The 13585-nt window shown below is 50.8% G+C and overlaps 1 protein-coding gene across 1 annotated transcript in view; it reads right to left on the reverse strand.

Annotated features, from left to right (window-relative positions):
- Positions 1-2627: 2627 nt before the first annotated feature.
- Positions 2628-13585, reverse strand: part of LOC136943284 (potassium voltage-gated channel subfamily B member 1-like) — a 25352-nt gene continuing 14394 nt past the window's right edge. Inside the window, exon 2 of the mRNA XM_067236581.1 lies at positions 2628-4574. Within this exon, the coding sequence (XP_067092682.1) occupies positions 2628-4574 (1947 nt within the window). The remainder of the gene's footprint in view (positions 4575-13585) is intronic.

A 13585-nucleotide genomic window follows, 5' to 3' on the forward strand; every position in this document is an offset into this window, starting at 1 on the left:
ATTCGTTACTGCAGTCAGACAGCATGGTAACCCAGTTCTCTGGTTACTGTCAGAACAGGTTGTTAATGTTGTCATTTGAACTCTGGGGCAGATGGCAAGTTTTTTCTCAAGCAAAAGCTCTAAACTTCTCCCCACCCCCTTTTAATGGAACGTTGAATTACTATTGGTGTCGTAACCACAGAAACAATGAAAGCTATTCAGTTACCTGTATTTGTTCTTCACCTTGTCTTGTATAGTGGTGAGCGGACTTATCTGCTGTGTGTACATCCAGTGACTCTTCACAATGTCTCAGTACTGTCCATACAGACGGACACGTCTCAGTACGGTCCATACAGACGGACACGTCTCAGTACGGTCCATACAGATGGACATGTCTCAGTACTGTCCATACAGACGGACACGTCTCAGTACTGTCCATACAGATGGACATGTCTCAGTACTGTCCATACAGATGGACTTGCTCCAGGGCTGCATCATGGCTCTCAGATGATGAAGTGGAATGCACAGCACTGGGACATGTAGTTCTTAAGAAGACTACAACATACTGGGACTTGTAGTTCTAAAACGTTTCCAGGTTAACTAGCACAACCGGCACACACATTTTAATGTGTTTGTCAGTGTTAGTGTGTATATGTGTGTGTCAGTGTTAGTGTGTGTATATGTGTGTGTGTCAGTGTTAGTGTGTATATGTGTGTGTGTCAGTGTTAGTGTGTATATGTGTGTGTCAGTGTTCGTGTGTATAGGTGTGTATGTCTTCATGTGAGTGCGTATGTGTGTACAATTGATTCCATGTGAGTGGGTTGGGTTACACAAAATCATACCAGTCATTCAATGAGACCGCAGTTTGATCCTTTCTTTAGATGTGAAACAAACTGCTCCAGTCCTCCCCCTGTCCCGTCCCTCCCTTCGTCACGTGAGTCCTGTTTCTCCCAGCTGCCCACAAGGCTTAGTAGTGCCCCGTGGATACTGCCCTCCGTCTCGGTTGTTTCGCTGTAAGGAGGAAGTGTGGCCTAGTGAAGCTGGCGTTTCTGCCGTTTCTGAAATGGACGAATCAAATGTGTTTTAATGACCGGACTGATAACACCTTGGAGAGGTGCCTGATGTGATGCGATGTGTGTGTTTGTGACAGAGCTGTTTTTGTATGAACGTGAAGCACATCTTCATGCCAGATCTGAGACTAGGTCTTTGGCTGTTTACATTACAAAAGGTTCACAGGAAGAACATGAACAAAGTTATATAACTAAAATCTCTTAAGAGATGCAACCGTTTAAAATAAAGATATGTATTAAATTGGAAAAGTGTTAGATTAGCATAATTTATTTGTCTAATATCCGATTCTTTACAAAATATCTTAAAAATATAAATATACATTTAAAAGTTTGTTTACTTTGCACAATAATTGTGTCTTTTGTCATATTCTACGTTAACTATTATGTACATTTTTATCCTAATAGAAATCTGTAACTACGTTTAGAATAGACTTTCTTTGCGGTCTTTCCTGCAGAGTTGAAGTTGGTCGTCTCGTGAAGTTTGCCATCTGGTATGAAGCACATCGATTAACCACAGAAGAGAGGACCCTGTCTTTACAAAGCATCAAAAACCAAAATAATCTTGAAATGTTCTGTCTTGGATAGGACACAACAACAGCAAACAAACAAACAAAAATAAGTAAACAAACGAAACAGAGTTCACTGTATAGACTTGAAAATACGGATGACCATAGAACATGGGGGGGGGGGGGGGACAGGTTACCACGGTGACCGAGTGTCGTCTGTAAAGGCTACTGCACACTATCGGTAAGCTTTCTGTCCAAGACAAGGTCTCAAAAACACCCAATTGCAGATATAACTATGTTATATAGAAGTATAACTATATACTCTTTTATTTTTTGAAAATGTAAAGTCATTGTTTAAATATTTCCAATTCATAAGGAAAATACGTATACCATAATAGATACTTTAAAGTGTCTGTGTGTGTTTAAACTATTACAGCATACACAAACACTCAGTCACACAGACACACACACACACACACATACACCCACACATACACTCAAAGCGCACACACACACACACACAAGGACACACTATGCTAATGCATAGGTGCTTATAACTAAGGCCAGTTTTTGAGGAGAAAGAAACTCAAGAAGTAAAATAAACATTTGTGCCTCAGTAATGCCTCAAATCTACACTGTGTTACTAATTATATAGAGTTTGGGGTCCCTTCTGCACCCTAATAGTGAACACTTCAGTTGAGTCTGAAACTCCGCCCCTCAGGGGGCCTCGGACGGTAGTTTGCTGCCGTTCGGGAAGTATTCTGGGGCTTAACTCTCAAGCTGACAAGCAACATTGTAGAAACATTGGATGTCAGCTGGAGAGTTAACTTCCCCGGTTATGTCGGATAACCTGCTGTCTTTAACTCCCCCCTGGTCGTCAGGGGGGCTGGAGAGGAAACGGTTCATCTTCGTCAGTCAGTTAGTTGTGTCATCATAGAGTTCTTCAGTGCCTTATAACCTCAACTACAAAAGAAAAAAACATCCTCTGGAGTAAATAGTTCTGTTTGTCTGTGTTAAACTCCATCTCCCATCATGCTCCTCACCCCCCACCCCCCCCCCGTTCCCCCTCCCCTCAGTTGTTGTCATTCCTCCCGCCGGAGCGGTTCTGCTCCCCGTGCGGCTGCCTCACTTCCTGGATCACGTGGTTCTCTTTCCTGCCCCCTCCTCGACCCTCCAGTGGGAACAGGCTGTTCCCCACCATCCTCTGCGAAGCCTCCAGGTGATTGGCCCCTCGCAGGAGGCCGGCGTGGCTACCCTGCTTGGGGCTGTTGCGTCCCAGGAGCCTCTGGGAGGCGCTGGAGCCCACGCCGTCGTGGTGGTGCTCCTCCTCGTCTGTGTCGGCGTCGATGAATTTGCTGATGGTGGCGTCGTGGAAGGTGAAGACGGCGTGGCCTGGGGCCTCGGAGGTCCTGGAGGGACTCTGGCTGCTGGCCGTGGTGTAGACGGAAACTTCCGGGCTCTGGAGCGAGCGGTCGGAGAAAGCAGAGCTGTCGGAGAGGACAGCGGGGCTTGGCCCTGACGAGGACAGACGACCTCCTCCTCCTCCTCCCCCGCCCCCTCCTCCCCCGCCCCCTCCTCCAGCGTCATCCTCCTTGAAGTTGACCTTGAGGGAGCGGTTCTTGAGGGGGTTGGGGAAGCGGAGGCCTCTGGGGCTGTCGGAGGCGGGCCCCTGCCCGAAGCCTCTCCCCTGGCTGTGCTTGGCGGAGCCGGGGGTCCCTCCCAGCGGCTCGTGCTCCAGGGTGGTCTCCAGGCCGGGGTGGGCGCTCACCCGGCACGGCACACTGCTGGAGGGGCTGTGGGAGTAGCGGGAGCTCTCGGGGAAGTCCGTGGCGCAGCTGAGGAAGCTGTCGATGCTCGACACGCTCCTCATGTCCGCCAGGCCCTCCGTGGCGTTCGCGGGTCGATCGGAGAGAATGCCCGCCATCTCCATCTCGTCCCTCCGTCTGGCTGCCCTGGCCAGCGGGCCCTTGTCCTTGCTGTTGAGGTTGGGCTGGGACTGGGTCTTGTCGTACATCGCTTGCAGGTTCTGGACGTCAAGGCGCTGCGGGCTGGCGGGCCTGGCTTTGTCTGGAAAACCGGGTCTCGGAGACCTGGTGGAGCTGGTGTCCGAGCCGGTCGTCTTCGGCGTGCCCTTGTCGCGGCCGGGGGAAAGGTGATTGTCGTGGACCTTCTCCCTCTCTCCGTTCTTCTCCACCAAGACGTCCGTGAGCTCGATGCTGCGGGCGAAGGCGTCCTTCATGTTCATGGAGACGATGCTGCCGTTCCTCTTGGCCCTCTCCAGGGCTTCCCGGCGCTTTACAGCCTTCTCCTGCCTCTTCTGCTCCTTGTAGAACTCTGAGAAGTTGTTGACGATGATGGGGATGGGCAGGGCGATCACCAGCACTCCGGCGATGCAGCAGAGGCCCCCCACGATCTTCCCCAACAGGGTCTTCGGGTAGATGTCCCCGTAGCCGACCGTCGTCATGGTGATGGTGGCCCACCAGAAGGAGGCAGGGATGCTCTTGAACTTGGTGTCTTCCTCGTCCTTCTCGGCGAAGAAGACCAGGCTGGAGAAGATCATGATGCCCATGGCCAGGAAGAGGATGAGCAGGCCCAGCTCGTTGTAGCTCCTCCGGAGGGTGAAGCCCAGAGACTGGAGCCCTGTGGAGTGACGAGCCAACTTCAGAATCCTCAGGATCCTCATGATCCTGAAGATCTGCACCACCCGTCGCACGTTCTGGAACTGCAACACGCTCTTGTTGGACTCCGTCAGGAAGATGGTGACATAGTAAGGGAGGATGGCCAGCAGGTCGATGACGTTCAGTGGACCCTTGAAGAACTTCCACTTGCTGGGCGAGGAGAGGAAGCGGAGGAGGTACTCCATGGTGAACCAGGCGATGCAGATGGCCTCCACGTGGGCCAGCTGGGGGTTGTCGGTGACCTGGCCGAACTCGTCCGTGTCCTGCAGCTCTGGGAGGGTGTTCAGGGACAGGGCGATGGTGGAGAGGACGATGAACAGGATGGAGATGATGGCCAGGATCTGCGGAAACACAAGCAGGTGGAAGTCAGACTCGAGCAGGGTTGGTCAACTTCAGATCTTGAAGATCTTTTAAGTGTGTATAAGGGACTGCAGGGTCAGTTTGTGTCCACTAATGGATAGCCGACACAGGAGGGCACAGTGCATAGACCTTGTGGGGATAATTCATGATGATGATGACTTTGCTTTACATGATAATCTTTGCTTTATTCTGACTGTAAAGTTTCGTACATTAGTGACTTCAGATATTCTGAACAGAGCCAGAGCTCATGTACGAGCTACTGTAATAACAGTCATAACAGTAATAACAGTCAAACTTGGAAGTCGCTTTGGATAAAAGCGTCTGCTAAATGAATAAATGTAAAACTGACATCTACGAAATACCCCTTAATTGATGCCCCCTTCAGCTCTCTGAATACTTCTGCTTCTTGAGCCTTCATGACATCATCACAGGATTAACCGTTGTGTTATCTTCGGGTCATTCTGACTCATCAGTCGTTGTGACCCACCGTCGTTTGCGACAACTTTACCGCATACAAAAACAAAGTGAAGCATTCTCTTTTAACCGTATGGCTGTCTCAGACCCCCCACATTGCGAAGGTTAAAATAAAATTATTTTTATTTGTTTTTGTATGGGGCAAAATTGGGTAAACACAACGATTGTTAGTTATGAACCTTTGGGTCATGTGACCCGAAGGCAGCACAAGGGTTAATATAGCATTTTCAAATGGAGTAAAAAAGTAAAATCTTGTTTGATAAAATGTTGGATTTTGAACTGAATTATGAAAAAATTATTTTATTCAGGCTTCGTATTTCGTATTGGTTTAATTCTGAGCACCATTTCTCAAAAGCACTGCGAGAAGAGCCATCCCATATGTACAAAAGATGTGTTTGTGTGTGTGTGTGTGTGCACGCGTGTATTCATGCGTGAGTGTGTGTGTGTGCACGCGTCTATTAATGCGCGTGTGTGTGTGTGCACGCGTGTATTCATGCGTGTGTGTGTGTGTGCACGCGTGTATTAACGTGTGATTGTGTGTGTGTGCACACGTGTATTCATGCATGAGTGTGTGTGTGCACGCGTCTATTCATGCGTGTGTGTGTGCACGCGTCTATTCATGCGTGTGTGTGTGAGTGTGTGTGCACGCGTCTATTCATGTGTGAGTGTGTGTAAAACAGTGTTTCCAAGCACATTGGGAGAGTGTGAATGCTGATATAATCTCCTACAGTGGGTTCCTGTTAAGCAGCTGACCTGAACCCGTTCCAGCTCAACCTCACCCATCAGAACCCTAACCCCCATCAGAACCCTAACCCCCATCAGAACCCTAACCCCATCAGAACCGTAACCTCCATCAGAACCCTAACCCCATCAGAACCCTAACCCCCATCAGAACCCTAACCCCCATCAGAACCCTAACCCCATCAGAACCCTAACCCCATCAGAGTGCCTGAACCTCACAACAACCCAGGTGATAACAGAAGAAGTGGATGAGACAGAAGACGTGTAGAAACTCACCTCTCAACAATCAACAGGGCCTGACTGAACAAGCTCAAGTCAAGTGTGAGGAAGTCTGATCTGCCCTGAGTCTGATGGGACAGCATTGGGCCCAATGCTGTCCCATCAGACTCAAGCTGGAAATTGACTCTCGACTTCTCAGACTTTTTTTTTTTTTTTTTTACATCAGTCATGCTGAACAAATCCTCTCTCTCTCTCTCTGTCTGTCTCTCTCTCTCTCTCTCTCTCTCTGTCTGTCCTCTCTCTCTCTCTCTGTATGTCCTCTCTCTGTCTCTCTCTCTGTCTCTGTCTGTCTCTCTCTCTCATTTCTTTCATCCCAAGACTTAGTTAGAAAATCTTACTTTCATGCGCTGCATTAACATCAACCATTGTGAGTCAGGACAATAGACATACACACACACACACACACACACACACACACAGCCATGTCCACAACTCCTGAGATGGGCCGATGACACTAATGATGTTACGTGCAAAGTACAAGAGGTGGTATAGATTAATGGCTTGTTAGTGGGTTGTGCTGAGTGTGTGTGTGTGTGTCTCAGGATGTGTGTGTGTGTCTGGATGTGTGTGTGTGTCTGGATGTGTGTGTGTGTCTGGATGTGTGTGTGTGTGTATACTTTAGGTGTCGCGTCTGTTATCACGCCTGTTATTCCTCTCCCAGATCAGGCGTGGGGCCAGGGTCAATCCCAGCACAAGGTCACTGAGGAGGCTGTGTCCCTGGGCCATGGAAGCCAGGATTACTTCCTGCTACCACTCACAGTTCCTAAGCTGTAATTACTACTGACAGGTGACTGCACACAGCCACACTCTTAACCCCCTCTGGGTTTTTAGGGAGAGCAAGGAGAGAGAAGAGAGAGAGAGAGAGAGAGTGGAGAGAGATGGTGAGAGACAGAAGAGAGAGAGAGAGCAAGGAGAGAGATAGTGAGAGACAGAAGAGAGAGAGAGAGAGCAAGGAGAGAGATAGTGAGAGACAGAAGAGAGAGAGAGAGAGAGTGGAGAGCAGGAGAGAGATAGTGAGAGACAGAAGAGAGAGAGCGAGAGCAAGGAGAGAGATGGTGAGACAGAAGAGAGAGAGCGAGAGCAAGGAGAGAGATAGTGAGTGACAGAAGAGAGAGAGAGAGTGGAGAGAGTGGAGAGCAGGAGAGAGAGAGAGAGAGAGAGAGAGAGAGTGGAGAGCAGGAGAGAGAGAGAGAGTGGAGAGCAGGAGAGAGAGAGAGACAGAGAAAGGAGAGCGAGAGAAAGAAGTGGAAGAGAGAGACTCAAGTGGTTGAAAAGAGCACCACCCCTCCAGTTAGATGAGTCATGTAAAAGAGCAGGAGAGAGTTACACTCAATCACAGCCTTCCCCAAACACAGCCTTCCCCAAACACAGCCTTCCCCCAACAAAGCCTTCCCCAAACACGTCCTGCAAGACCGCAGTGATCCAGGATGAACAGCCACAGATAAATATGTTTTTGAGCCTACAAAAAAATTACGCAACTTTTGTCACTGCTTGAGCACATCAGGTTTATACATCTCAAGGTCTATACAAGTACTCATCGAAAGTTAACTGGTTGGTAGCTAGTACTGTAGCTACCAGCTGGTAAAATAAGACAAATCATATTTTTCCCAGGGATATCCGCCCGCGAGACACGCACAAAACGGCACTGCTGTTCTCCACACCGAGCGAAATGAGGTCAGTTTGTCCACCGTGGTTGCGGGCGGTAAGAGCAAGAGCTGAGGTAGCTGGCACCATAGATATATATAAAGACTAGATGTCTTACGGCGGAGTCTAGAACGTCCGCACATGGCGGCCATCTTGCTACAGTCAACTCGCTCACCCATAACATTGTGTTGGTGCTACGTGTACTTTTTATATGACCATAACTTGCTCAATTTTCAACCAATTTTGAAACGGTTTGGTTTGTTATCAACGTCAGAGATGTCGTTATGCCACTGCATACTTCTATTAAAAAAATAATAATATAATTATTCATAAGTATGCAGTGGCATAACGACATCAACGCGGACGAGACATCTACCCATTATATATATCTATGTCTGGCACGCCTCCCTGGCTCGAGACACTCGGCTGCTTCACACAGGAACACCACGCTCCTGGCGTGGGAACGCTGCATCAGAGAGGCCCGAGGAGGGAGGAGAGGAGGGGCCAGGGAGGAGGGGAGGTAGGGAGGGAGGGAGGGAGGGAGGAGAGGGAGGAGAGGAGGGGCCAGGGAGGGAGGGAGGAGAGGGAGGAGAGGGAGGGAGGAGAGGGAAGGAGGAGAGGGAGGGAGGGAGGGGAGCACAATCTCATCAGATCATGGCGTCATGGCCAATGTAGCCTGACGCGCAGCCCGGATGGAGTCCTGCCTAATGAGTCGAGCTAAATAGAAACGGCAGCGTTGAAACTGACCCCAGGTGTGTGTGTGTGTGTGTGTGTGATTAGCATGTGTGGGGATACGATACGTGTGTGTGTGTGTGTGTTTGTTCTAACTGCGTAGAGAAGGACAGCAGCTGTAGCATGCTCCCACCATCTCTACCTCTGATTATAAACCTTTCACTCCAGGCTAGGCAGTGTGCCAGTCCCAGAGAGAGAGGGGGAGAGGGGGGGGGGGCACAGAGAGTAGCTAGAGAGTGAAGGGACGGGAGAGGGGAGAGAGGAAGGGGATGAGAGGAGAGAGGGAGGGAGAGTGAGAGAAGGAGGGAAGGAGGTCTGCCCCCAGATCTGTGGATGGTGGGCAGGCCAGTCTGGACGACTGGGGGTGTGTATGAGGAGCTGGAAACTGGTGTGTGTGAGGAGATGACAGAGTTTACAAGCAGAGGGGACCGAGAGTGTTTGTGTCTGTGTGTGTGTGTGTGTGTGAGAGAGAGGGAGTGTTTGTGTCTGTGTGTGTGTGTGTGTGTGTGTGTGTGTGAGAGAGAGGGAGGGAGTGTGTGTGTGTGTGTGTGTGTGTGAGAGAGAGGGAGTGTTTGTGTCTGTGTGTGTGTGTGTGTGTGTGTGAGAGAGGGAGTGTTTGTGTCTGTGTGTGTGTGTGTGTGTGAGAGAGAGGGAGTGTTTGTGTCTGTGTGTGTGTGTGTGTGTGTGAGAGAGGGAGTGTTTGTGTCTGTGTGTGTGTGTGTGAGAGAGAGGGAGTGTGTGTGTCTGTGTGTGTGAGAGAGAGGGAGTGTTTGTGTCTGTGTGTGTGTGTGTGTGTGAGAGAGAGGGAGTGTTTGTGTCTGTGTGTGTGTGTGAGAGAGAGGGAGTGTTTGTGTCTGTGTGTGTGTGTGAGAGAGAGGGAGTGTTTGTGTCTGTGTGTGTGTGTGTGTATAATAGGCAACAGCTTAAGCAATGATGGGGGATGAGTGGATTCTAACGTGATGCTTAATGTTCGAGGTTAGATGGATCCATCAAATTTGAGTGTGTGTAGCCTGTTTGTGTGTATAAGGTTTGTGTAACAAGTGTGTGCAGCGGTATTCTATAATTGCAGTAACAGCATGGAGCTGTGACCTCATCAATAACTACTAATGCGCATTAGTGAGGTCATGCAGATCGCTTGTTACAAACCCAATTTGCATAATCACTGACATTTATAGTTTACCCATCCACAGCCAGACACGCACACACGCACACACGCACGCGCACACATGCGCACACACGAGCACACACAGTCCTATTTCTGAAATTGGCCCCTGAGTATTCCCTCTTCCTCCATCACCTTGAAGGCACAGTGAATATTTAATATCCTCCTGGAGAGCAAGCCAAGCCCTCCTCCTGTCCTCAGTAAGGTGTGTGTGTGTCTGTGTGTGTGTGTGTGTGTGTGTGTGTGGGGGGGGGGGGGGGCTGCTTGCTCAGTGGGGCATGAAAGGCTTGAGGGCAGCAGAAGTAGCCCAGTTTTCTCTTTCTCAAGGTTAGCCTCGCTCCTGGGGGGAGAAGCAAAGAAAGGGAGGGGGAGAGAAAGAGAGAGAGAGAGGAATGCCCCTATTTAGCTTCCATAAAGACAGATACTGCGAGGAACAATACTTCAGGGTGAGTGTGGATGTGATCAACAATTTTGTCTGATCTCTCTGTGTACCGGGCATGGGATGCTGGTGTCAGGGAACAGGGGTGAGGGGGTGTGCAGGGGTGAGGGGGTGTGCAGGGGTGAGGGGGCGTGCAGGGGTGTGAGGGCGTGCAGGGGTGAGGGGGTGTGCAGGGGTGAGGGGGTGTGCAGGGGTGAGGGGGCGTGCAGGGGTGAGGGGGTGTGCAGGGGTGTGGGGGTGAGAGGGGGGTGGGGGGTGGGGGCAGTGATAGATAGAAGCAAGGAGGGAGAATTACACAGGTGACAGCAAGGGAGATAGTCAGAGAAAGAGAGAGAGAGGAAAGGGATGATGGATGGATGCATGGTATGGAAGACAAAGTGTGGAGAGCAAGTGAGAGGAAAAAAGAGAGGGAGAGAGAGGTACAGGGACAGAAAGAGAGAGAGGTACAGGGACAGAAAGAGAGAGGAACAGGGACAGAGAGAGAGAGGTACAGGGACAGAAAGAGAGGAACAGGGACAGAAAGAGAGAGGAACAGGGACAGAGAGAGAGAGGTACAGGGACAGAAAGAGAGAGGAACAGGAACAGAAAGAGAGGAACAGGGACAGAAAGAGAGGAACAGGGACAGAAAGAGAGAGGAACAGGGACAGAGAGAGAGAGGTACAGGGACAGAAAGAGAGAGGAACAGGGACAGAAAGAGAGAGGAACAGGGACAGAAAGAGAGAGGAACAGGGACAGAAAGAGAGAGGTACAGGGACAGAAAGAGAGAGGAACAGGGACAGAAAGAGAGAGGAACAGGGACAGAAAGAGAGAGGAACAGGGACAGAAAGAGAGAGGAACAGGGACAGAAAGAGAGAGGTTCAGGGACAGAAAGAGAGAGGAACAGGGACAGAAAGAGAGAGGTACAGGGACAGAAAGAGAGAGGAACAGGGACAGAAAGAGAGAGGAACAGGGACAGAGAGAGAGAGGTACAGGGACAGAAAGAGAGAGGAACAGGAACAGAAAGAGAGAGGAACAGGGACAGAGAGAGAGAGGTACAGGGACAGAAAGAGAGAGGAACAGGGACAGAGAGAGATAGGAACAGGGACAGAAACATGCAAGACTGTGGTATGCCACCTGGGGCCAGAGGAAGGGCAGGGAAGGTGAATATAACGGGACTGAACCTCTCCAACTGGGAAGGACTGTTTTCCCCTATTTGGGCATTTCTGCTGGCCAGGCCTACCTGTTTTACGTGTGTGTGTGTGTGTTTCGCCAGCTGAGCTACACGTGGAGGGAATTCTCTCTCTCTCCTCCCCCCCTCTCTCTCTCCTCCCCTCTCTCTCCTCCCCCCTCTCTCCTCTCCTCCCTCTCTCTCCCCCTCTCTCCTCTCTTCCCTCTCTCTCCTCCCCCTCTCTCCTCTCCTCCCTCTCTCTCCTCCCCCTCTCTCTCCTCCCCCCTCCTCCCCCTCTCTCCTTCCTCTTTCTCCCCCCTCTCCTCTCTCTCCCTCTCTCTCCTCTCCTCCCTCCCCTCTCTCCTCACAGTTCAGCTGGCAGGCTGTTTACTCTCCTCTGGGGCTGGTTTCTAGTCCAGTCATCCAGACAGTGCTGCTGGGTCTGGAGCAGCTGATCCCCGCCCCAGCATGCAGCCTAGCCTGTTGACCTCTCCTCACCCCTCCTCACCCCCTCCTCACCCCCTCCCTCACCCTCTCTGCTGTTGGAGCCACACAGACATCAGAGAATCACTTCCGTTCCAATTCATCTCTGTCAGAAAGTACATCAAACTAAACTTTTCTTTTTTTACCATGGGATTTGTATTTGTACTGGAATTTTCTAACCACTTCTCAAAGGTAAAGAACAGAATTTGACGCCAACATTAGTTGTGTTTCATTGTTTTAATTCACGCCCGTCCTCTGTGGTCCCTCCACCAACCCTCTGGCAGCTCCACCCTTCCCCTGCCAGAGACAGCAGGCTCGCCCCATCCTACAGGACCCCTCCCCCTGGTACAGATGTGACCTCCACCTCTCCCAGCACGACATTCCCTCCTTTTCCTCCTCCCTCCTCTATCTCTTCTCTCTTCCCTCCTCCTCTCCTCTCCTCCCCCCTCCTCTCCTCTCTTCCCTTCTCACCCCTCCTCTCTTCTCCTCTCCTCCCTCCTCCCCTCTTCTCCTCTCCTCTCCTACCCCCTCCTCTCTTCTCCTCTCCTCTCCTCCCCATCCTCTCCTCTCCTCCCCTCTCATCACTTCTCCCCTCCTCTCCCCTCTCCTCCCTCACTCCCTCCTGGCTGTCTGGCTGGCTAGTTAGCTGTCCTCTGGAGGTGTGAAGGTGGTGTTCCAATGATGGAGTCACAGGAAGAGAGAGAACAGTGTGTGTGCGCATGTGTGTGCGTGTGTGTTTGTGTCTCAGGGTGGGAGCACTGTGTGTGTGCTTGTGCTCGTGTGTACCAGTATGTTTGTGTAGAGGTTAGACTGGGTTGAGTGTGTGTGTGTGAGGGGATGTGTGAGTGTGAAGAGAGAGGGGAGAGAGGAAGAGGTAAAGGGCCTTTCACAAGGTTCTGAAGTGTTGCTTCCATCCTGCGGGGGCGTGCGGGGGGGCGTGCGGGGGGGCGTGCGGGGGGGGGCATGTGGGGGCCAGGGTGTGGGGGGAGGGGGGGGTCAGAATGCAGCTCAGGGGGGCCACCCTTCTCGTTAGTGGCCCCCCCAGAAGGGAACATCTGTTTGTCTCTCATGATCCCAACCAGGAAATCCTCTCTTAGAGAGATGCCTAGAACAGCTGTCTACACCCACACACACACACACACACACACACATACACACAAACTAATGTGTGCCTCATTTAGTTACACATGGATGGTTCTGAGAATGAAAGGATTTGGAGAACGGTTTATACCCAGTGATGAATGAATGTTTAGCTTTGGTGTCTATGCGTTCAGTGTGTCCAACAACAGGATAGTTTATACGTTTGGTATGTGCGTTGGTTTTCATTTCTGTGATATATACTGTGTAAATAAGTCTGACAAGTCATTAAGCCTGTTTCATGAGTGTGTGGTTTATCTGAGGGCAGTTAACCAAACATACACACACACACACAGTGTCTAACAGACAGATACACACACACCGACTAGTAAAGTTTGCGGTGAGACGGGTCAAGGTTGCAGTTACAGTAGGGCGGCACTGGAAAGATGAGATTTATAAGAGGGGTGTTTAAATGCTCATGTTCCTTACTACCATCCCACTCAGTTTCAAAGGTCACAGATCACTATCTCTTCCCCCTGACTCCCTCTCTCTCTCCCCCTCTCTCTTCCCCTGACTCTCCCTCTCTCTCCCCCTCTCTCTTCCCCCCTGACTCCCTCTCTCTCTCCCCTCTCTTCCCCCTGACTCTCTCTCTCTCCCCCTCTCTCTTCCCCCTGACTCCCTCTCTCCCCTCTCTCCTCTCCCCCCTCTCTCTTCCCCCTAACTCCTTCTCTCCCTCTCTCTCTCCCGCTTCCCCTATCTCTCCCTCCCCTCCCTTACTTTCACTCACTATTTTTCCCCAATTCTCTCACCTCCT

Source organism: Osmerus mordax, chromosome 1, assembly GCF_038355195.1.
Source record: "Osmerus mordax isolate fOsmMor3 chromosome 1, fOsmMor3.pri, whole genome shotgun sequence".
Lineage (NCBI taxonomy): Eukaryota > Metazoa > Chordata > Actinopteri > Osmeriformes > Osmeridae > Osmerus > Osmerus mordax.